Below are 22,764 nucleotides of genomic sequence, written 5' to 3' on the forward strand. Positions count from 1 at the left end.
AAACTGCCTTTGTAGGTTTCCTTCTCCTTTAATTGGTAACGTCAATTCGCTTATTGACTGGACTTGTTCTAAGGATACATGCAAAAACATCATCTCAATGATGTTTCCATTTCCCATTACAATGAAACAGAAAAATGAATTTCTACCAACGTCCTACAAGTATTATGCAAAGGAGTTTGTTGCTTTAAACAGAGCATTGGCCCCATTTTAAAGGAAGAAAGCAAGTATGTCATTCCAAACAAAACAGCCCAACACTCCATGGACAGTTAGCTAAGAGAATACTAACACTGCAACCCTGATTTTAGAAATGTTGTGCCTGCCAATACTACAACAATCTGGGTGGGCAAGTTTACTAATTAAACTCAACAAGTGGCTGTAAAAAGGCTGATCATTTTCACATGATGTGGAATATACTTTTCGTGACTTTCATTACTGAGCGTTTCTGCAGGCTGACACGCTGTTCCAAGGGCAGAACTGAAAGTCTTTTATGCATTATGTAACATTAACTGGCTTTATATAGTTTGCTTACTTCTTAGTCACTGCAGTTATTTGTTTTTATTATTATGCACCAGCATGTCTTCTGAGTTTTTCTCCTAATGGACATCAAAGTACTTAAAGGGATACTGTCATGGGAAAAACTTTTTTTTCAAAATGAATCAGTTAATAGAGCTGCTCCAGCAGAATTCTGCACTGAAATCCATTTCTCAAAAGAGCAAACAGATTTTTTTATATTCAATTTTGAAATCTGACATGGGGCTAGACATATTGTCAATTTCCCAGCTGCCCCAAGTCATGTGACTTGTGCTCTGATAAACTTCAATCACTCTTTACTGCTGTACTGCAAGTCAGAGTGATATCACCCCCTCCCTTTTCCCCCACAGCAGCCTAACAACAGAACAATGGGAAGGTAACCAGATAGCAGCTCCCTAACACAAGATAACAGCTGCCTGGTAGATCTAAGAACAGCACTCAATAGTAAAATCCATGTCCCACTGAGACACATTCAGTTACATTGAAAAGGAAAAACAGCAGCCTGCCAGAAAGCATTTCTCTCCTAAAGTGCAGGCACAAGTCACATGACATGGGGCAGCTGGGAAATCGACAAAATGTCTAGCCCCATGTCAGATTTCAAAATTGAATATAAAAAATCTGTTTGCTCTTTTGAGAAATGGATTTCAGTGCAGAATTCTGCTGGAGTAGCACTATTAACTGATTCATTTTGAATTTTTTTTTTCCCATGACAGTATCCCTTTAAGAACTTGCACACCAGAAATTAAAAAATACATTATAACACAAAGAATCAGTACAAACAGCTAATGTTATATAGGAAAGGCATCAGGCATTACAATGGCATGGGACCTGTTATCCAGGATGCTTGAGACCCGGGGTTTTCAAGATAATGGGTCTTTGCTTAATTTGGATCGCCATACCTTTAGTCCACTTAAACCCAATAGGATTGTTTTGAATACAATAAGGATTATTTATATTGTAGTTGGGATCAAGTACAAGGTACTGTTTCTTTATTACTGGATCTTGACAAACTGGCAATCTGGGCAGCTAAGTGGCAGATGAGATTCAATGTCAATAAACGTAAAGTCATGCACCTGGGATGTAAAAGTATGCACCTACTTATACCCTTAATGGGACTGCACTAGGCAAATCCATAATGGAGACGGACCTTTGGAGTCCTTGTAGATGATAAACTTGGCTGTAACAAGCAATGCCAGTCAGCAGCATCAAGGGCAAATAAGGTCTTGAGTTGTATTAAATGGGGCAGAGAGTCAAGGGAGGAGGGGGTCATTCTTCCACTGTATAGAGCACTGGTAAGGCCCCATTTAGAATATGCCGTACAGTTTTGTACTGTACAGCAGCTTGTTTATTTAACTATAGTAGTACTTATCTGTTATCTACTGTGTATCCTGTGCTTGAATGGCTGCCCCCATGGCTACACAGCAGCTTGTTTATATAAACTATAGTAGTACTTATCTGCGATCTACTGTGTATCCTGTGCTTGAATGGTTGCCCCCATGGCTACACAGCAGCTTGTTTATATAAACTATAGTAGTACTTATCTGTTATCTACTGTGTATCCTGTGCTTGAATGGTTGCCCCCATGGCTACACAGCAGCTTGTTTATATAAACTATAGTAGTACTTATCTGTTATCTACTGTGTATCCTGTGCTTGAATGGCTGCCCCCATGGCTACACAGCAGCTTGTTTATATAAACTATAGTAGTACTTATCTGTTATCTACTATGTATCCTGTGCTTGAATGGCTGCCCCCATGGCTACACAGCAGCTTGTTTATATAAACTATAGTAGTACTTATCTGTTATCTACTGTGTATCCTGTGCTTGAATGGCTGCCCCCATGGCTACACAGCAGCTTGTTTATATAAACTATAGTAGTACTTATCTGTTATCTACTGTGTATCCTGTGCTTGAATGACTGCCCCCATGACTACACAGCAGCTTGTTTATATAAACTATAGTAGTACTTATCTGTTATCTACTGTGTATCCTGTGCTTGAATGACTGCCCCCATGACTACACAGCAGCTTGTTTATATAAACTATAGTAGTACTTATCTGTTATCTACTGTGTATCCTGTGCTTGAATGGCTTTAGTGCTCCTTTAATGGCATCTGTATCACCTGACCATGCAACTAGCCAGGGATAAATAGGCATGCAATGGGACCCAAATTGCAATGTGCTCACATTCCTTCTGATGATCCAAGTGGCTCACAGGCTTGCATTGTTGCTTTACGCCAACCATACTTTACTATGCTCAGCTTGGGAAACATTTACATGTATATTTGTGAAATATATTGGCTTTTTCATATAAGGCGTTTGCTACCTAAGGTTTAGTGTTTCTTTAGAGGGGTTTTAAATTCACTTTGAGTATGTTGTAGAGATTAATAGTCTAAGACAATTTGCAATTGGTTCTCATTTTTAATTATGTGTGGTTTTTGAGTTATTTAGCTTTTTATTCAGCAGCTATCCGTTTGCAATTTCAGCAATCTGGTTGCTAGGGTCCAAATTACCCTAACAACCATTCATTGATTTGAATAAGAGGCTGGAATATGAATGGTAGAGGCCTCAATACAAAGATAATAAAAAGTAACAATAACGATACATTTGTAGCGTTACAGAGCATTTGTTTTTTTAGATGGGGGTCAGTGACCTCCATTTGAAAGCTGGAAAGAGTCAGAAGAAGAAGGCAAATAATTTAAAAACTATAAAAAAGAAAAAATAAAGTGCGATTGAAAAGTCGCTTAAAACTTACCCCATAAATAAAGCAAAAAGTACCTTGAGAACAGTTTAAAGCATAAAGGAAAACCGAGATCATTGTGAGTCCCAGCAGTTCGGGAAAAGGTAAAACATGGTTAAAGCTGATGCTGCAAAATCACCAAACGACAGCAGCAGATGTGGAAAAGCGAAGATTTACCAAATTCTTCTTGAGGTTAAAACTTTAGCATTTTTATGTTATGGAATGAGTAATCGCATGGAAGGAGTGGTAATTTGCCCTGCTTCTTATAATTCATAGTCCCAGGACAGTAAGAGGAAATATCAGACACTGAGTTTTTAACTGTAAAACTATCCTGCAACACTTGTTTTCCAGTAGAGTCACAGCCAAGTTGACTCAATATTCCACATGGCTGCCAAAAAGAGTCTGTGGTACGGTGTATAATAGTGGAAAGCCCTCTCCCACGGCTATTAGTGACCATTCATTTGGGAGCCTGGGAAAATGCCTCTGACTTGCACAGTTATCTGGAGTTGCCTGGCAGGTGTTTGCTTCTCAAAAAAACCTGGCACCTGCTTAGAATCCAGTATAGTCTTCTCCAAAACCACAGGCCGAGAAGGTATGCTATTCTTATATATAAATATACATGCATGTAGTCTATAGAATAAAACACTCTGCTGCTTATTTAATAACACAAATGCTCATTGGCACAGCTAAAACCATATGAATAGTTGACCCAAAGAGAATTTCAAATACATTAGAGGCCTTTCAAATAGAGCACATACATTGCACAGGCTTTGGAGCAGCTTACATACACTGCACAGGCTTTGGAGCAGCTTACATACATTGCACAGGCTTTGGAGCAGCTTACATACATTGCACAGGCTTTTGAGCAGCTTAATACATTGCACAGGCTTTGGAGCAGCTTACATACATTGCACAGGCTTTTGAGCAGCTTACATACATTGCACAGGCTTTGGAGCAGCTTACATACATTGCACAGGCTTTCGAGCAGCTTACATACATTGCACAGGCTTTGGAGCAGCTTACATACATTGCACAGGCTTTGGAGCAGCTTACATACATTGCACAGGCTTTGGAGCAGCTTACATACATTGCACAGGCTTTGGAGCAGTTTACATACATTGCACAGGCTTTCAAACAGTTTACATATATTGCACAGGCTTTGGAGCAGCTTACATACATTGCACAGGCTTTGCAGCAGCTTACATACATTGCACAGGCTTTGCAGCAGCTTACATACATTGCACAGGCTTTGGAGCAGCTTACATACATTGCACAGGCTTTGGAGCAGCTTACATACATTGCACAGGCTTTGGAGCAGCTTACATACATTGCACAGGCTTTGGAGCAGCTTACATACATTGCACAGGCTTTGGAGCAGCTTACATACATTGCACAGGCTTTGGAGCAGCTTACATACATTGCACAGGCTTTGGAGCAGCTTACATACATTGCACAGGCTTTGGAGCAGTTTACATACGTTGCACAGGCTTTGCAGCAGCTTACATACATTGCACAGGCTTTGCAGCAGCTTACATACATTGCACAGGCTTTCGAGCAGCTTACATACATTGCACAGGCTTTCGAGCAGCTTACATACATTGCACAGGCTTTGGAGCAGCTTACATACATTGCACAGGCTTTGGAGCAGCTTACATACATTGCACAGGCTTTGGAGCAGCTTACATACATTGCACAGGCTTTGGAGCAGCTTACATACATTGCACAGGCTTTGGAGCAGCTTACATACATTGCACAGGCTTTCGAGCAGCTTACATACATTGCACAGGCTTTGGAGCAGCTTACATACATTGCACAGGCTTTCGAGCAGCTTACATACATTGCACAGGCTTTGGAGCAGCTTACATACATTGCTGAAAAAGGCTGAATCCTGGATTCTGTGCAACCCTACTCATATTAAAACCCTAGGAGATTTTGGGCACGCAGATTTTGGTTATTTCTGTTCAGAGTACAATTTCTTAATCATTTAATAATGTTAAAAATTGGCGTCTGACTGTAAAATTAAAATAATCAATGACATTTTAACAACGCAGATCTGCGTCTTTATGCCGCCTGAGGCGGCCTTCCGTTGCCGCCCCAACCCCTCCTCACATCGCTCACATTTTCTGCGCAGGAGGGGCACTACACGACGCTAGTGCAGAGAGCGCAATTGCGCTCTCTTCACTAGAAGAGCCGAATTTCCAGGTTGAAAACCGGAAATTCAGGTCTTAGTTACCAGGAGCGGCATTTTTGCCACCCAGGGGGGCGCTGCCGACTGATTCAAGTGGATCAACTCGCCTCATTGGTGGAGCACCCCTGCATTTTAATAGCAATAAAGCTACTATTCTAAAAACCCATGTATAGCTCTGTAGCTGACCCGGTCAATCCAAACAATTTTTCAGAGAATTCTATGACCTAACTCAAGCTTTATTCCCCTGAAACTCTTATCTTTCCTTATATTAATGTTTTCAGGTTTCTCTTTGTTTCCAAACGTTATCCAAACAATTGATATTTCAGGTGAAGTTATGACAGGTAGAAAAATATGAGCAGTTTATCCTTTTTTGACTTGTCAAGGCGCACAATGTACACACCATTTGATCGAAATGACATTTACACAATAGTGTCTGCTGCGTTACAAAGATATGCCAGTAGTTCTGGTAAACTCTCCTGCGATTTTCTCACACTGCGGGATACAAAATGCATGCAGGAAACCATGCAGCGAAAAGGTCAAAACATTTCATTTCCAGGTCACGCTTCTGGCTGCAATTATGAAAATTCTTATTTTCCAAATCTGTCACGTTTCCAAAAGTCTTATCCTTTCAACACTTGAGTTGGCCCCTGAATACAGCAGCCATTGTAAGCTAATTGTTATCGACACTATGGCTATATTTTTCACATAAAAAAAAGCATATTTTCTTCCACCTACTTGCAGAGATTGACATGCATGTTATTAGATAGGGCCCTTAAAACAAAGATAAGAGAACAAGCCTGTCACAATATTTAGCAATAACAGACTTCAGCAACAAGCGCGTCTTTGATTTTGGGATCCTAATGAGACAACTCCTAAGCTTGGCTTCTTTTCTTGGTTCTTGGTGGGAGCCAACATACATTTCCAAACCTTTTAATGAGAAATGTTTAACTTTAGTTTCTACAGGTTACAGCATGTGCAAATGAGAAGAAGCCTTTGTTTTATCACCTTTTATCCTCCGAGTGCACTTTTTCAAGTTGAATCTCTCTGTACTTTGTTTTCCTCTCTGCATTTCTGGAGCTCAAGAAAAGTGAATGGAACCTACTTCATGGCTACTTTCCAAACCCACAGAATTTAAAAGCACTTTCATTTTTTTCCCCAAGTACTAACTGATTGAAAACAGTAACTTATAACTCATGTTTAACTATGGTGGGATTTAAGCCTATAAACAAGAGCGTAATGCAAAATAAATATTTTTTAAAGCAGAAGATGGTGTCTAACTACTATTAAGGGACTATACATGGGTCGATAAAAGCTGCCGACAGAACGAGTCGGCAATTTATTGGCCAGTGTGTGGGGCCATCCGACGGGTTTCCCCGATCAATATCTGGCCAATCTGGATCGGGCAGGTTAAAAAATCCCATCAGATCGCGGCCGCATCTGTGCGTTTATGTGGTCCTGCGACACGACTGCCCGTATTAGATGCATTATGATCCGATCATTGGACCCTAGGGCTCACAATCGGATCAGCCCAATATCGCCAACCTCAATGTGGGCATAACGGGGGGAGTGGAAGTGGAGGAGGGAGAGGAGCAAACTGAGCATGCTCAAGCCCTAGCCCTGAAGGTTTAAGCTGAAAACAGGAAGTCTGATACAGAAGCCCATGAGTACACAATAGAAGGAAAGAAATGTGCTGTTTCTTTTGACAGAGGACTCAGAGCTGCATTACTTTGAGAGTTTACTGGTGTATTTATATAGACCTTTCTGATAAATCTTACTTAATTTTAGCCTTTCCTTCTACTTTAAGTTAATTTTTTGTAAGTCAGCTTCCAAAGTGGTGTGGTTCTGATTTAGTTTTTTATATAAAGGTAATCATACCCGTATCAATAAATAAATATTTTTAATACATGTACAGGAGTTGATAAATGACTTCATCTAAGTAGCACATGCACCCCAAGACTGGAATAAAACTGATGAATTATCTTTAACCACAAGAGGAGCGATTCAATAGCAAACGAGACTAAGCAATAGTTAGACTAGAACAGCCTTCACTGTATTTAATCTATATTATTAGGCTACATCAGATTTTACATTCTAAAATATATTTTATATAATACACAAGAGCCATGGATATCCTGTAAATGATCTTCTTATAATTCACAAAAGCCATAAATATCCTGTAAATATCCTTATAAACGGAGAGTTTGATGTCATTTCTGTCACATGACTCACTGAAACTTGTGTATTATAATAAACTATCCCCAGTTGCAAAATATGAGGATATTAGAAGTTATCTCAGAGTCGGCCTCATACTTTTATATTGTCATGAAACTCCTCGGTAACTTATAATATCCTTATATTTTACAAGAGGGGGCACTTTACTTATAAACGGTGCTTGGTGATGTCATCAGTTGTAATCAGTGCTTATTTGTCCTTTCTGTCACATGCTTTACTGAAACTGGTGTATTACAATAAAGGGGGCGTACTTTTTATTCCCATAATTTTGCAAATTGTAACTTCTAAATAGGGTTGCACCGAATCCAGGATTCAGTTCGGTATTTGGCCAGGATTCAACCGAATCCTTGTGCTTGGCCTAAACTAATCCAATTCCTTGAAATTGTTTGACTTTTAGTCACAAAACAAGGAAGTAAGGAAAAATTTTTTAACTGTGTGTGCAAATTAGGGTTTGTTCACCTTTAAATCTTCTAGGGGGTTATTTATCAATATCCAAAAAATAAATAATTATTTTCTGAAATAAACTGCCCATGGATGATTTCACCTTTATTATCAATACATTTTCCCGAAAAATTCCAATGTGGGAAAAAAATCTTGAAAATTAGACAAAATTCGAATCATATGAATTTTTCTAATTTTTGCAAGAAAACCTCAAAATCTTCAGATTATTGAACGAAACTCAGCGCAGATCAGTATATCTTCAGGAATTCTCCCATTGACATATACAAACTCGGCATGTCTGAGATGCCGGATTTTCGGATTCTGAATTTTTCCATCCTCAGGGTATAATAAATCCCAAGTTATTTAGCGGCTCTCTAGTTTGCATTTTCAGCAATCTGGTTGGTTGGTAGGGTCCAAATTACCCTAGCAACCATGCAATAGGAAAGGTCCTACAGCCTTACAGAGCTACAGGGGTCAGTGACTCCCATCTGAAAGCTGGAATGAGAGTCAGAAGAAAAATGAAAATAATGCAAAAACTATAAAAAATTAATAAGGAAGACCTTGCTTAGAATTGGCCATTATAGAACATACTAAAAGTTAACTCAAAGACGAACCACCCCTTTAAGATTCGTTTCAGTATTTGGGGGTTAAGATGAATCCAAAATAGTGAATATGGTGCTTCCCAATTTCTAACGAGCAGGACCCTCTTTACCTGTATCAATTAGGCTTTTGACTGACCACTGTGTTTGTACTCTATAAGCACAAGCTAAAAATGACAAATCTATTTACAGTCATATGAAAAAGTTTGGGAACCCCTCTCAGCCTGCATAACAGTGGTATTTTATCTTTTATTTCCCAGGAACATCTGAGTCCTGGGGTGTTTTCTGAACAAAGATTTGTAGTGAAGCAGTATTTAGTTGTATGAAATTAAATCAAGTCAAAAACTGGCTTCACAAAAATTTGGGTACCCTTGTAATTTTGCTAATTTGAATGCATGTAACTGCTCAATACTGATTACTGGCAACACCAAATTGGTTGGATAAGCTCGTTAAGCCTTGAAATTCATAGGCAGGTGTGTCCAATCATGAGAAAAGGTATTTAAGGTGACCAATTGCAAGTTGTGCTTCTGTTTGACTCTCCTCTGAAGAGTGACAGCATGGGATCCTCAAAGCAACTCTCAAAAGATCTGAAAACAAAGATTGTTCAGTATCAGGGTTTAGGGAAAGGCTACAAAAAGCATCTCAGAGGTTTAAACTGTCAGTTTCAACTGTAAGGAATGGAATCAGGAAATGGAAGGCCACAGGCACAGTTGCTGTAAAACCCAGGTCTGGCAGGCCAAGAAAAATACAGGAGCGGCATATGCGGAGGATTGTGAGAATGTTACAGACAACCCAAAGATCATCTCCAAAGACCTGCAAGAACATCTTGCTGCAGATGCAGGTGTATCTGTACATTGTTCTACAATTCAGCACAATTTGCACAAAGAACATGTGTATGGCAGGGGGATGAGAAGCCCTTTCTGCACTCACACAAACACACTCGCTTGTTGTATGGAAAAGCTCATTTACACAACACACAGTCATTTTGGAACAAAGTGCTTTGGACTGATGAGATAAAAATTAAGTTATTTGGTCATAACAAAAAGCACTTTGCATGGCGGAAGAAGAACACCACATTCCAAGAAAAACACCTGCTACCGACTGTCACATTTGGTGGAGGTCCCATCATGCTGTGGGGCTGTGTGGCTAGTTCAGGGACTGGGGCTCTGGTTAAAGTCAAGGGTCGGATGAATTCAACCCAATATCAACAAATTCTTCAGGATAATGTTCAAGCATCAGTCACAAAGTTGAAGTTACGCTGCAGGGGTTGGATATTCCAACAAGACAATGACCCTAAATACACTTGGAAACCTACAAAGTCATTTATGCAGAGGGACAAGTACAATATTCTGGAATGGCCGTCACAGTCCCCCGACTTGAATATCAAAGAAAATCTATGGGATGATTTGAAGCAGACTGTCCATGCTCGGCAGCCATCACATTTAACTGTAGAGATTTTGTATGGACGAATGGTCAAAAATACCCACATCCAGACACTCATCGAAGACTATAGGAGGCGTCTAGAGGATGTTACATTTGCAAAAGGAGCTCAACTAAATATTTAATATCTCTGTTGGTGCCCAAATTTATGCACTTGTCTAATTTTGTTATGGTGCATATTGTATATTTTCTGTTAATCCAATAAACTTTATGTCACTGCTGAAATACTACTGATTCCATAAGGCATGTTATATATTGAAAGGAAGTTGCTACTTTGAAAGCTCAGCCAATAATAAAACTCCAAAGAATTAAGAGGGGTTCCCAAACTTTTTCATATGACTATATCCAGATATAAAATTGATATTCATAGTGTTTCATGTGTCTAATCTAGATATCCAATTTCCGACAAAGCAGCACTGTCTGGCCTACATGCCTAAATGACACTGGCAGTATCAATGAAAAGAACACATTCCTAATTAAGGCAATGTTTTTCATGCAATTCCCCCAGGGAAACACGTCCTTGATCCAGTAATATCTTTGCATCACTTCCACATCTTCTCGCAATGCCTGAAGTGCTCAGTTCACACCTGCTAATAAACTTCCTCAAACTTTCAGGCGCACAATTACCAGTGAGGGCCTATGCCAGACTGAAGCTTAGCTAAATAAAAGCTCAATTTTAGGGATAATGTTACTGGCACATTTTCTTGCAAATAAAACGCTGAAATGGAAGCAAGCTGGCTGCCTGTACATGTCATTTTTGGGTGAAATTAGCAATGGTAGTCAGGTTTAGCAGAGCATCAGGAGCAAACACAAGTTTAGTAGTACTTATCTGTTATCTACTATGTATCCTGTGCTTTAATGGCTGCCCCCATGGCTACGCAGCAGCTTGTTTATATAAACTATAGTAGTACTTATCTGTTATCTACTGTGTATCCTGTGCTTGAATGGCTGCCCCCATGGCTACACAGCAGCTTGTTTATATAAACTATAGTAGTACTTATTTGTTATCTACTGTGTATCCTGTGCTTGAATGGCTGCCCCCATGGCTACACAGCAGCTTGTTTATATAAACTATAGTAGTACTTATCTGTTATCTACTGTGTATCCTGTGCTTGAATGGCTGTCCCCATGGCTACACAGCAGCTTGTTTATATAAACTATAGTAGTACTTATCTGTTATCTACTATGTATCCTGTGCTTTAATGGCTGCCCCCATGGCTACACAGCAGCTTGTTTATATAAACTATAGTAGTACTTATCTGTTATCTACTGTGTATCCTGTGCTTGAATGGTTGCCCCCACGGCTACACAGCAGCTTGTTTATATAAACTATAGTAGTACTTATCTGTTATCTACTGTGTATCCTGTGCTTGAATGGCTGCCCCCATGGCTACACAGCAGCTTGTTTATATAAACTATAGTAGTACTTATCTGTTATCTACTGTGTATCCTATGCTTGAATGGTTGCCCCCATGGCTACACAGCAGCTTGTTTATATAAACTATAGTAGTACTTATCTGTTATCTACTGTGTATCCTGTGCTTGAATGGTTGCCCCCATGGCTACACAGTAACTTGTTTATATAAACTATAGTAGTACTTATCTGTTATCTACTATGTATCCTGTGCTTTAATGGCTGCCCCCATGGCTACACAGCAGCTTGTTTATATAAACTATAGTAGTACTTATCTGTTATCTACTGTGTACCCTGTGCTTGAATGGCTGCCCCCATGGTTACACAGCAGCTTGTTTTTATAAACTATAGTAGTACTTATCTGTTATCTACTGTGTATCCTGTGCTTGAATGGCTGCACAGCAGCTTGTTTATATAAACTATAGTAGTACTTATCTGTTATCTACTGTGTATCCTGTGCTTGAATGGCTGCCCCCATGGTTACACAACAGCTTGTTTATATAAACTATAGTAGTACTTATCCGTTATCTACTGTGTATCCTGTGCTTGAATGGCTGCCCCCATGGCTACGCAGCAGCTTGTTTATATAAACTATAGTAGTACTTATCTGTTATCTACTGTGTATCCTGTGCTTGAATGGCTGCCCCCATGGCTACACAGCAGCTTGTTTATATAAACTATAGTAGTACTTGTCTGTTATCTACTGTGTATCCTGTGCTTGAATGGCTGCCCCCATGGCTATACAGCAGCTTGTTTATATAAACTATAGTAGTACTTATCTGTTATCTACTGTGTATCCTGTGCTTGAATGGCTGCCCCCATGGCTACACAGCATCTTGTTTATATAAACTATAGTAGTACTTATCTGTTATCTACAGTTTATCCTGTGTGTATTCCTGGGCAGCAAGAAGTGGAACAAGGGGACAAGACTATTGGGGTTTTTGCAGAAATTTTGAATAGATCAGCCTGAAACAATATTTTTTAAAGCTCACAATGTGCAAAATACTGCATGGCATCATATAAATGAGTGCAAATAGGCACAAGTACACAGTATTTTTAATCGGTGCATCTCTATGGGCAGATTTGTACCTAGCAATTTTTAAATGAACCCCCATATGTTGTATATTAAACAAATGTTCATTTTATAATAGAATTACGAGCCCTGTACAAAGTAATGTTTCATATTCATTGAAAACAGGGAGTCTCCAAAATATGATGTAAGGCATGACTGAATTCCTCCATTATACAATGCTCAGATTTTCCCTAAAGCAGCATGACACACACACTGGCTGATTCTTGTTTCAGATGCTGGTTCTGTAAATCACTTGGAAATAATATTGACATTTCTTTCATATCAGCTTAATTATTTTGGAGACAAACATTAAACATATAGTGATACATTGTCTTGTAAAATAAATATATATATATATATATATATATATATATATATATATATATATATATATATATATATATATATATATATATAATTTTATTAAACTGTCAAAAACAAATGGCATTAATATGTAGCCATGTTTTTCAAAAGCATTTGTGTACTTGGCAATGTCAGTGGTGGTCCCACCTTAACAACCTTAAAGGAATAGTTCAGTGTGAAAATAAAAACTTGGTACATAGATAGGCTGTGCAAAATAAAAAAATGTTTCTAATATAGTTAGTTAGCCAAAAATGTAATGTATAAAGGCTGGAGTGAACAGATCTCTAATAAAACAGCCAGAACACTACTTCCTGCTTTTCAGCTCTCTAACTCTGAGTTAGTCAGTGACTTGAAGGGGGGCCACATGGTACATAACTGTTCAGTGAGTTTGTAATTGATCCTCAGCATTCAGCTCAGATTCAAAAGCAACAGATATGACCCATGTGGCCCCCCCTCAAGTCTCTGATTGGTTACTGCCTGGTAACCAGGGTAACCAGTCAGTGTAAACCAAGAGAGCTGAAAAGCAGGAAGTAGTATTCAGACTGACATGTTATACATCAAATCACTCCAGCCTTTATACATTACATTTTTGGCTAACTAACTATATTAGAAACATTTTTTATTTTGCACAGCCTATATATTTACCCAGTTTTTATTTTTATACTGAACAATTCCTTTAAGTGTTATGTTGGAAGCTGCATGGCAATCTCAAATGATATCCAGTGCCCATGGTCTACAGCACTACAACTATGACATATTAGGGATCAATTATGACTGCAAGCCCTTGTGTCTTTTACCCACAATGCAGCCTTGCCATCACCAGGTAGTGCTGCACCTGATAAAGCTTTGATGATGCATTAAAACGTTGGTGGGAAAATATCCCAATGCTCAATGACAAAGAATATGGATTTCCCAGTACAACGGGTCTTCAGAGAATATAGAAAATGTCCTATTAGGTCATCCTCGTGTGTAATGGGCCCGGATGCCTTGGGCAACAGCACAGAACAAGTGTATCAGATGTTGCCAGGCCTGTTTAACACAATTAACGAACATCACCGAGCAATTATCTAGGGTTTAATATTACATCAAAAGCACTGGGGGCTGTACATTTCAGTAGCTGGAGAAGTTGCTCAGACGACTTTGTAGTCCTGGCCATTGAAATAATTACGTGCCTTTTGAAGTTATGGCTAAGCACTTGTGCAGAGAGGTCAGCAGGCAGAGCATCTTTTATTCTAAATGAACATTTAAAATGTTTCCATTGATAGATAAAACCATTTAAAGCAATTTGTTCAAGATTTTATGGGGGTTATACCATATTAACACAATGTTAAAAACCTTTAAGGGCAGAGACACACGCTGCAATTCGGGGAGATTAGTCGCCCCTCCCCAAACTGCCTCCCCTGCCTTCCTACAGTCTGCCGGCTCACGAGGCAACTTTGGGCGACTTCTGAAAACGAAGCGCTCTGAGTGCCATCCCGCCGGCGATTTTCATTCTAGCCGATGGGAAGGCATGGTAACCAGTTCGGGGAGATTGACTTCGGTAAAATTAAGCAATGCGGGTGCCATCCTGCCGGCGATTTTCATTATAGCCGGCGGGAAGGCAGTTCGGGGAGATTAGTCGCCCCGAAGAAGAGGAGATTTGTCGCAGCTTGTCTCTCTGCCCATAAATTCATTATCACACCTTAGGGTTCATATGTTACGTTAATTAAAGTGAACAGTGTTATAAAAAAAAGCCCAATATGCCATTGCAATTGCATCTACCTCAATCTGGCACAAAAGCATTTTGGGGCAAAAATGAAGCCCGTTCTGTAAGAGGCAGCACATGGGCAGGATATGCACATCCTCCCTTTAATACCATTAATTAAAGGAATTGTTCAGTATAAAAATAAAAACTGGGTAAATAGACAGGCTGTGCAAAATAAAAAATGTATCTAATATAGTTAGTTACCCAAAAATGTAATGTATAAAGGCTGGAGTGAGTGGATGTGTAACATAATAGCCAGAACACTACTTCCTGCTTTTCAGCTCTCTTGCTTTCCACTGATTGGTTATCAGGCAGTAACCAATCAGCGACTTGAGGGGGGGAGCACATGGGTTAAACCTGTTGCTTTTGAATCTGAGCTGAATGTCAAGGATCAATTACAAACTCACTGAATAGTTATGTCCCATGTGGCCCCCCTTATAGTCACTGACTAACTCAGTGAGCTGAAAAACAGGAAGTAGTGTTCTGGCTATTATGTTACACATCCAGTCACATTGGCTGCTATAGGTAACTGCCCATGGCAAATTTGCCCAGTGTTGATAAATGAGCCCCACTGTAAATAACCGGTGGTAAAATCTACATATCGCAAAGTCGCCCGAAGTTTCCTCCGAAGGCAACTTTGGAAGATTGAAGCAAAGTGTTTTTTTTACCGCCAGCAATTTCAGTTATTTCCATTGGAGAAGCTTTTTCGTGAGATCTGTCGTTTGCAGTCATGCAAATCTCCACCCTTAGGTACAGGGCTCCCCATGCACCTAACTGCACTTCACCTTACTCTTAACTAGTGTTGCTTGGGCAGGCCCCCTGAAACTCGCAGGTTTGAGCTGGTAAATCACCCTTGTTTAACAGATTGTGGCATCTATTTGTCTTCTGCCAACTGTCGGTTTTTAATTTATTTGCACCCTCCAGGGCAGGGCAGGTATATAGGGAACGAGGGGCTAGACATGGGTTGTCAGAGGGCAGGATAGGGTCAACCAGCTCCTACTTCGTCTCAACTTCGGCTCCTACTTCGTCGCAACTTCGCCGCAACTCGGCTCCTACTTCGCCGCAACTCGGCTCCTACTTCGGCGCAACTCGGCTCCTACTTCGGCGCAACTCGGCTCCTACTTCGGCGCATATCGGCTCCTACTTCGCCGCAACTCGGCTCCTACTTCGCAGCAACTCGGCTCCTACTTCGCCGCAACTCGGCTCCTACTTCGGCGCAAATTGGTTTGTATTACTTTGCAGGTGATCAGAGAATTACGGAATGTATCCACTATACCTATATCAGGATATAACTGCACTGCATTCTTTATGAGGCCTATTAAGAAACGGGTAGTTTAGAAAACATTTTGGTGAATGTAACAAAGGCCGTGTATGTTGTTTATACAAAATAATATAGAAATGCCTGAGACATTACAGGCTTCCTGGATTTTATGGTGCCGCTTTGTCCCACCTTTGGAAGGAATACATGCTTATGTGCTTTTTCCTATCATTGCCTAGCAGAATTAACATCTGTGCTTTTTTCTGTTACTAATTAATAAAAGCTTGTGCATAATGCTGACAAAATGAACATACTATGGGGAAAAAAGAGAGAAGAAGCAAAATGGAACTATACTATTTTCAAGACCTCAAAAGAGAAGTGAAAACTAAATTCATACAAGAAGTTTATTTTTGTTCTAACTCTTGGTTCTGCACAAATGATGATTTTTAATAAAATATTGGCTAATGGGGAGCAACCTCATATGCTGATAAAGACATTTTATCTAAATGTAATTCTCCTTTTAGTTGTACATTATACCTAAGTTCATCGGAACCCAGATAGTGAGGATCTATGTAGATATGTGTTACACCAGCAATTATGAGCAAATGGTCGCTACCTTTCACGTTCTTTTGCCCGTGAGGTTATTCGGAAATCGGATATTTCCGTAATTTGGGTCTACATACCTTAAGTCTAAGCAAATAAAAGTTAAACAAACCCAATAGGCTGGTTTTTCCTCCAATAAGGATTAATTATATCTTAGTTGGGATCAAGTACAAGCTACTGTTTTCTTATTACACAGAAAAAGGAAATCATTTTTTATAATATGGGTTATTTGGATAAAATGGAGTCTATGGTCGATGGCCATTCCATAATTCGGAGCTTTTCAGATAGCGGGTTTCTGGGTAACGGATCCCATGCCTGTACAAAGCTCACAAAATGTTAGCAAAGACCCAACTGCATGTCCCAGCACAATTTTCTTTTCGTTTCAATAAGAAGTGATCCTAATCCAAAGCAAACGGTGGAGTTGACTAAAGCACACCATGACAAAAAACAAATGTTGTTCCATTAGAAATCAGTACAGGTGTGGTATCCGTTATAATTTCTAAATTAATCAAAATTTAAATTATTTCCCTTTTTCTCTATAATAATAATAAAACAGTAGCTTGTACTTGATCCCAACTAAGATATAATTAATCCTTATTGGAAGCAAAACCAGCCTATTGGGTTTATTTCATGTTTAAATAATTTTCTAGTAGACTTCAGGTATGAAGATCCAATACAGAAAGCTCTGTTATCCAGAAAACCCTAGGTCGAAAGAATTCTGGTCCCTGTAATTCAAAATGCCCTTTAAATGTTGGCCGCATATCATTTTTTATTTAAATTAGAACTCAGTATATTTAAAAGAGGATTTCTTTTTAAAGGTATGTAAATCTCTATATTTCCTCAGAAATACTTAAGTATGGGATCCATTATCCAGAAGCTCCAAATTACTGAAAGGCCATCTCCCATAGACTCCATTTTAATGAAATCATTCAATTTTTAAAAGAAAATTCCCTTTTCACTGTAATAAAAAAACAGTAGCTTGCGCTTGATCCCAACTACGGTAAGATATAATTAATCCTTATTGGAGGCAAAACAATCCTATCAGGATTAAATTAATGTTTAAATTATTTGTATTTAGCAGACTTTAGGTATGAAGATTTACGGAAAGATCCCTTATTTGGAAAACCCCAAGTGCCAAGCATACTGGGTAAAACAGGTCCCATACCTATATTAATATTTTTTTCTTTTATTAATGCAAAACTCCCTAAAGGCTACATGAAAAAAAAAAAAAAAATTCTCACTCACCTTTCAAAATCAGTGGGCTAGCCTGAGTGTATTCCTTACGTTTCAACTGGCCCGGCTGCTTGCGACTATCAATATACTCTTTCACCCTCGAATCAAGCGTCTCTCTCACAAGAGTACAAACCTCCTGAAATCAATATATTCATTTTACTCAAACAATATATGAGGAACAAATATAAAAGTTGTTCTTCAATCTTAAAGTGATACTGACAATCAAAAAATTCCTTTTCAAAATATTAAAGGGGAACTCCCCAGAAACATAACTTAAGCTTTTTGAAAAGTAAACCTAATTTCAAGCAACTTTGCAATATACATTGATTAAAATATATGCAGACTTTTCATGATTTTTAATGGTTTCTGACAGTTCCCTTATAAATTAATCTTTATTGGAAGCAAAACAATCCTTGGGTTTAATTAATGCTTAAATGACTGTTTTAGTAAACTTAAGGCATGGAAATCCAAATTACAGAAAGATCCATTCTACAGAAACCCCGAGCATTCTGCATAACAGGTCCCAAACCTGTAATTTGTCTGGTTAAAGGTTTATGTTTGTGAGTAAAGTTGTCTTTATAGGAGCAAGCAGGCTATGAGTGGGATGGCCCTGAAGGACAATTAAGATTTGGTAAGTCTCATACAGGTATGGGATCCGTTATCCGGAAAGCACCAAATTACGGAAAGGCTGTCTCCCAGACTCCCATTTTATCCAAATTTTTTAAAATGATTTCCTTTTTCTCTGTAATAATAAAACAGTAACTTGTACTTGATCCCAACTAAGATATAATTAATCCTTATTGGAAGTAAAACCAGCCTTTTGGGTTTATTTAATGTTTATATGATTTTCTACTAGACAAAGTCTGAAGAGCCAAATTACAGAAGTTACGTTAGGGCAGAGACAGATGAGAAAATTCGTGGAGATTTAGTCGCCTGGCGACAAACTTCTTCCTATTGGATTATCTGGATTTTTCAATGTAATTGAGCCGGAGGACAGAACCAAATTATGGGGGGGATTAAAGGGATACTGTCATGGGAAAAAAATTTTTTTTTCAAAATGAATCAGTTAATAGTGCTGCTCCAGCAGAATTCTGCACTGAAATCCATTTCTCAAAAGAGCAAACAGATTTTTTTATATTCAATTTTGAAATCTGACATGGAGCTAGACATATTGTCAATTTCCCAGCTGCCCCTGGTTATGTGACTTGTACTCTGATAAACTTCAGTCACTCTTTACTGCTGTACTGCAAGTTGGAGTGATATCACCCCCCTCCCTTTTCCCCCCCAGCAGCCAAAAAAAGAACAATGGGAAGGTAACCAGATAACAGCTCCCTAACACAAGTTAACAGCTGCCTGGTAGATCTAAGAACAACACTCAATAGTAAAAACCCATGTCCCACTGAGACACATTCAGTTACATTGAGAAGGAAAAACAGCAGCCTGCCAGAAAGCATTTCTCTCCTAAAGTGTAGGCACAAGTCACATGACTGGGGGCAGCTGGGAAATTGACAAAATGTCTAGCCCCATGTCAGATTTCAAAATTGAATATAAAAAAATCTGTTTGCTCTTTTGAGAAATGGATTTCAGTGCAGAATTCTGCTGGAGCAGCACTATTAACTGATGTGTTTTGAACAAAAACATGTTTTCTGGTGACAGTATCCCTTTAAGTAAAACAATGTGTAGATGGCCTGCTTTCCACAATATAATAAACTAGATTTCTAGGTATCGAACCCTTTATTCAGAATGCTCAGGAAATGGGGTTTTCCGTATAATGGATCTTTCCGTAATTTGGATCTTCATACCTTAAGTCTAGTAGCAAATCATGTAAACATTAAATAAACCCAATAGGCTGGTTTTGTTTTCATTAAGGATTAATTATATCTTAGTTGGGATCAAGTACAAGCTACTGTTTTATTATTACAGAGAAAAAGGAAATCATTTTTAAAAATTTGGATTATTTGATTATAATGGTGTCTATGGGAGACACAAAATCGCAAAGTCTTTATTTAGGAAAAAAACTTACCGAATCTCCGCTTGCGCTCCTCTTCAGAAAAGGCGATCAGGTGATCCATTGTGCTGCGCTCAATTTCTCCTCCCTGGCTATCTCCTATAATGAAGCCAGGGAGGAAAAATCGAGTGCCGCATGATGGATCACCTGATCGCCTTTTCTGAAGAGGAGCGCAAGCGGAGATTCGGTAAGTTATTTCTAAATAAAGACTTTGCGATTTTAACATTTAATATCTGTTGGTGGGGTTTTTTTCGTCGTATACAAACACATTTTTAAAAAAAAATGTTGATGTTACTGATCCTTTAATAAATGTGCCTCTTAAAGGGCACCAATCATGACCAAAATCATTTACTAAGTAAATACACTATGTGAAAGTTCAAGAAATTCCGATTTTTAAAACAGTTAGAATTGTTTGTATAATGTAAATAATCAGCTCACTATTCCTTCTGCAAGATCTCCCCTATCTCCCCTGCAGTTCTAGCTGAGGCAGCCATCTTGGATTTCACTGGCTCCCCCTACCTATATCTTCCCAGCCAACTGTAGCTCTGAAATCTCGCACATGCTCAGTTGAAATTCCTTGCTTGCTTATCAACCCTAAGCTATTTTAAGATCAGCCAAACCTGTGTGTTAGCTGCTGTTCAGTAGTGCTGCCACCTGCTGGAAGTTAGTGTGTGTCAAGATAGGGAAATCTCCTGATACGTCCAGGGGTGCGCCGCCAATGAGGCGAGTTGAGTAACTCGTCTCAGATGGCAACGTAGGAGAGGTTTCCAGGGGCGGCAAAAAGCCGCTCCTGGTACCTTTAAGAGCCAAATTTCCATTTTTTAAACCGAAATTCGGCTTTACTATTGCGAGAGAGCGCAATTGCGCTCTTCGCATTAGTGTTCCTGCTGGCGAGGGAGGGGCGGCATTGAAGGAGCCGCCTCAGGCGGCGCTGTAAGTAGAATCGGCGCTGGATACGTCTAGTGTAGGAGTTTACTAAAACAAGGCATTCTGCATAGAATACTCAAAGCAGTGTTACAATCTGAGCATGCTCCTGAAATTTGCATATTAAAGTCACAGTATGGCCTCCCTCAGTGAAAGAACCCATTTGACAAAGTAAGGGATTTTTTTAAAACCTGCAGTTTTTTTAAAAAAAACTATATATGTAGTTTGATTAAACGTGTTTAGCTTGTACTGGTCAGATTGTTAATATGTGTTTGATTATGGCTGTGATAGGTGCCCTTTAATGTAATGTTAACAAGGCATGGAGTAAAGTCCAGTGTTAGAAACTATAAGTAAAGTGATGCATTTATGAGAAAGAGCAGTATAAAGGGAGTCAGTAAGTAAAGGGAACACATGCCTAATAACAATCCCTTAGGAGCTGTTAGAACTCCCAGTAGTCCCAACATAACAATGAAAATAATAAGATCTGAGCAAATCAGGGCAGTCCAATTTCTTCCCTGTGGCTACGGGCTTTTGAAGTTGAAATGGTTTTGTTGTACCTCCTTCTCATGGTCAGAAAACCAGCTGGTGTCTTTACTGGTGCCTTGAGGCAAAACTTGAAGATCCACCAGAACGGCGAAGTTCCCACACTGCAAAACAAAGGATGAAACCTTTAGGATGTTGTAATGTACAAGTAACATAAAAAGGAAGTCGCCATCCAGAAGTCATTCTAAACCTCTAATTCAAAAGGAACACATCAAATTACATGATTACCTGACCCACTGCTGGAAGTGGCCATTAGCTTTGCAGTCATTGAAAGACCTGCTGGAACTTTTCAATTAAAGGACAAGGAAAGTTAAACTAAAGTAGGTAGAAATGTTGTACATAATGTTTTGTGCTTCTGTACCAGCCCAAGGCAACCACAGCCCTTTAGCAGTAAAGATCTGTGTCTCCAAAGATGCCCCAGTAGCTCCCCATCTTCTTTTCTGCTGATTCACTGATTCACATGCTCTGTGCTGCTGTCACTTACTGAGCTTAGGGAGCCACTCACAATATACAGTACACATAGAATAGAAATGTCACAATATAAGGCTGATTAGTAATTAATACACATAATTACTACAGGGCAGCACAGAAACCAGTTCCATTAGCATCAGAATTGAATAATCAGCAAACCTGTAGCATCAGCTTATATTACAGCCAGGGAAGCTCATTTTCTGCTGGATAATTAGTGACGAGCCCTAAGCTTAGCTTCTCAACAGCCAATCAGAGCCCACTGAGCATGTGAGTGTCACAGACACTTTCCAAGATGGTGACCCCCTGTGACAAGTTTGAAGTCCTGGATCATTGCTGCTATTGACAAGCTCAAACTTTAGCCTTGTGCAATAAGTTCACTATATAAAATATGACGTTTTTAACCACATTTATTTTCAGGGTTTAGTTCTCCTTTAAAGGAACGGTTCACCTTTGAGATAACTTTTAGTATTACAGAAAGTGATATTCTGAGACAATTTGTAATTGTTTTTAATTTTTTATCATTTGTGGTTTTTGAGTAATTTAGTTTTTTATTCAGCAGCTCTCCAGTTTGCAAATTCAGCAATCTTGTTGCTAGGGTCCAAATTCCCCTAGCAACCACTGATTTGAATAAGAGACTGGAGAATGAATAGGAGAGTGCAATAAACTAATTTTTAGACTTTTTTTTTAGACTTTTAAAAAATCTCAAATTTTTCTGAATTTATTAAACCCTGAGGATGGAAAAGTCAGAATCAGAAAATCCGGCATCTCAGACCTGTCAAGGTTGCACATAAGTCAATGGGAAAAGTCCCAATGATTTTTTAATGTGCGCTGGGTTTCGTGCAATACCCTGAAGTTTTCAGGTGAAAATTCCAAAACAAATAGTGAAAATCAGACGGAAAAATCTAAAAAAAAATCATGAAAATCCCGCAAAGCAAATTTTCGGAAAATGTAATAATAATCG

General features: G+C 39.0%; 1 protein-coding gene across 1 annotated transcript in view; it reads right to left on the reverse strand.

Moving 5' to 3' along the window:
- slx4ip.S (SLX4 interacting protein S homeolog) overlaps positions 1–22,764 on the reverse strand; it is a gene marked incomplete in the record, with an annotated part of 110,167 nt that overhangs the window by 61,538 nt on the left and 25,865 nt on the right. Inside the window, 2 exon segments of the mRNA NM_001091387.2 lie at positions 17,870–17,993; positions 21,347–21,436. Coding sequence (NP_001084856.2) covers positions 17,870–17,993; positions 21,347–21,436 — 214 coding nt within the window.

Source organism: Xenopus laevis, chromosome 5S (genome assembly GCF_017654675.1).
Source record: "Xenopus laevis strain J_2021 chromosome 5S, Xenopus_laevis_v10.1, whole genome shotgun sequence".
Classification (NCBI taxonomy): Eukaryota; Metazoa; Chordata; class Amphibia; order Anura; family Pipidae; genus Xenopus; species Xenopus laevis.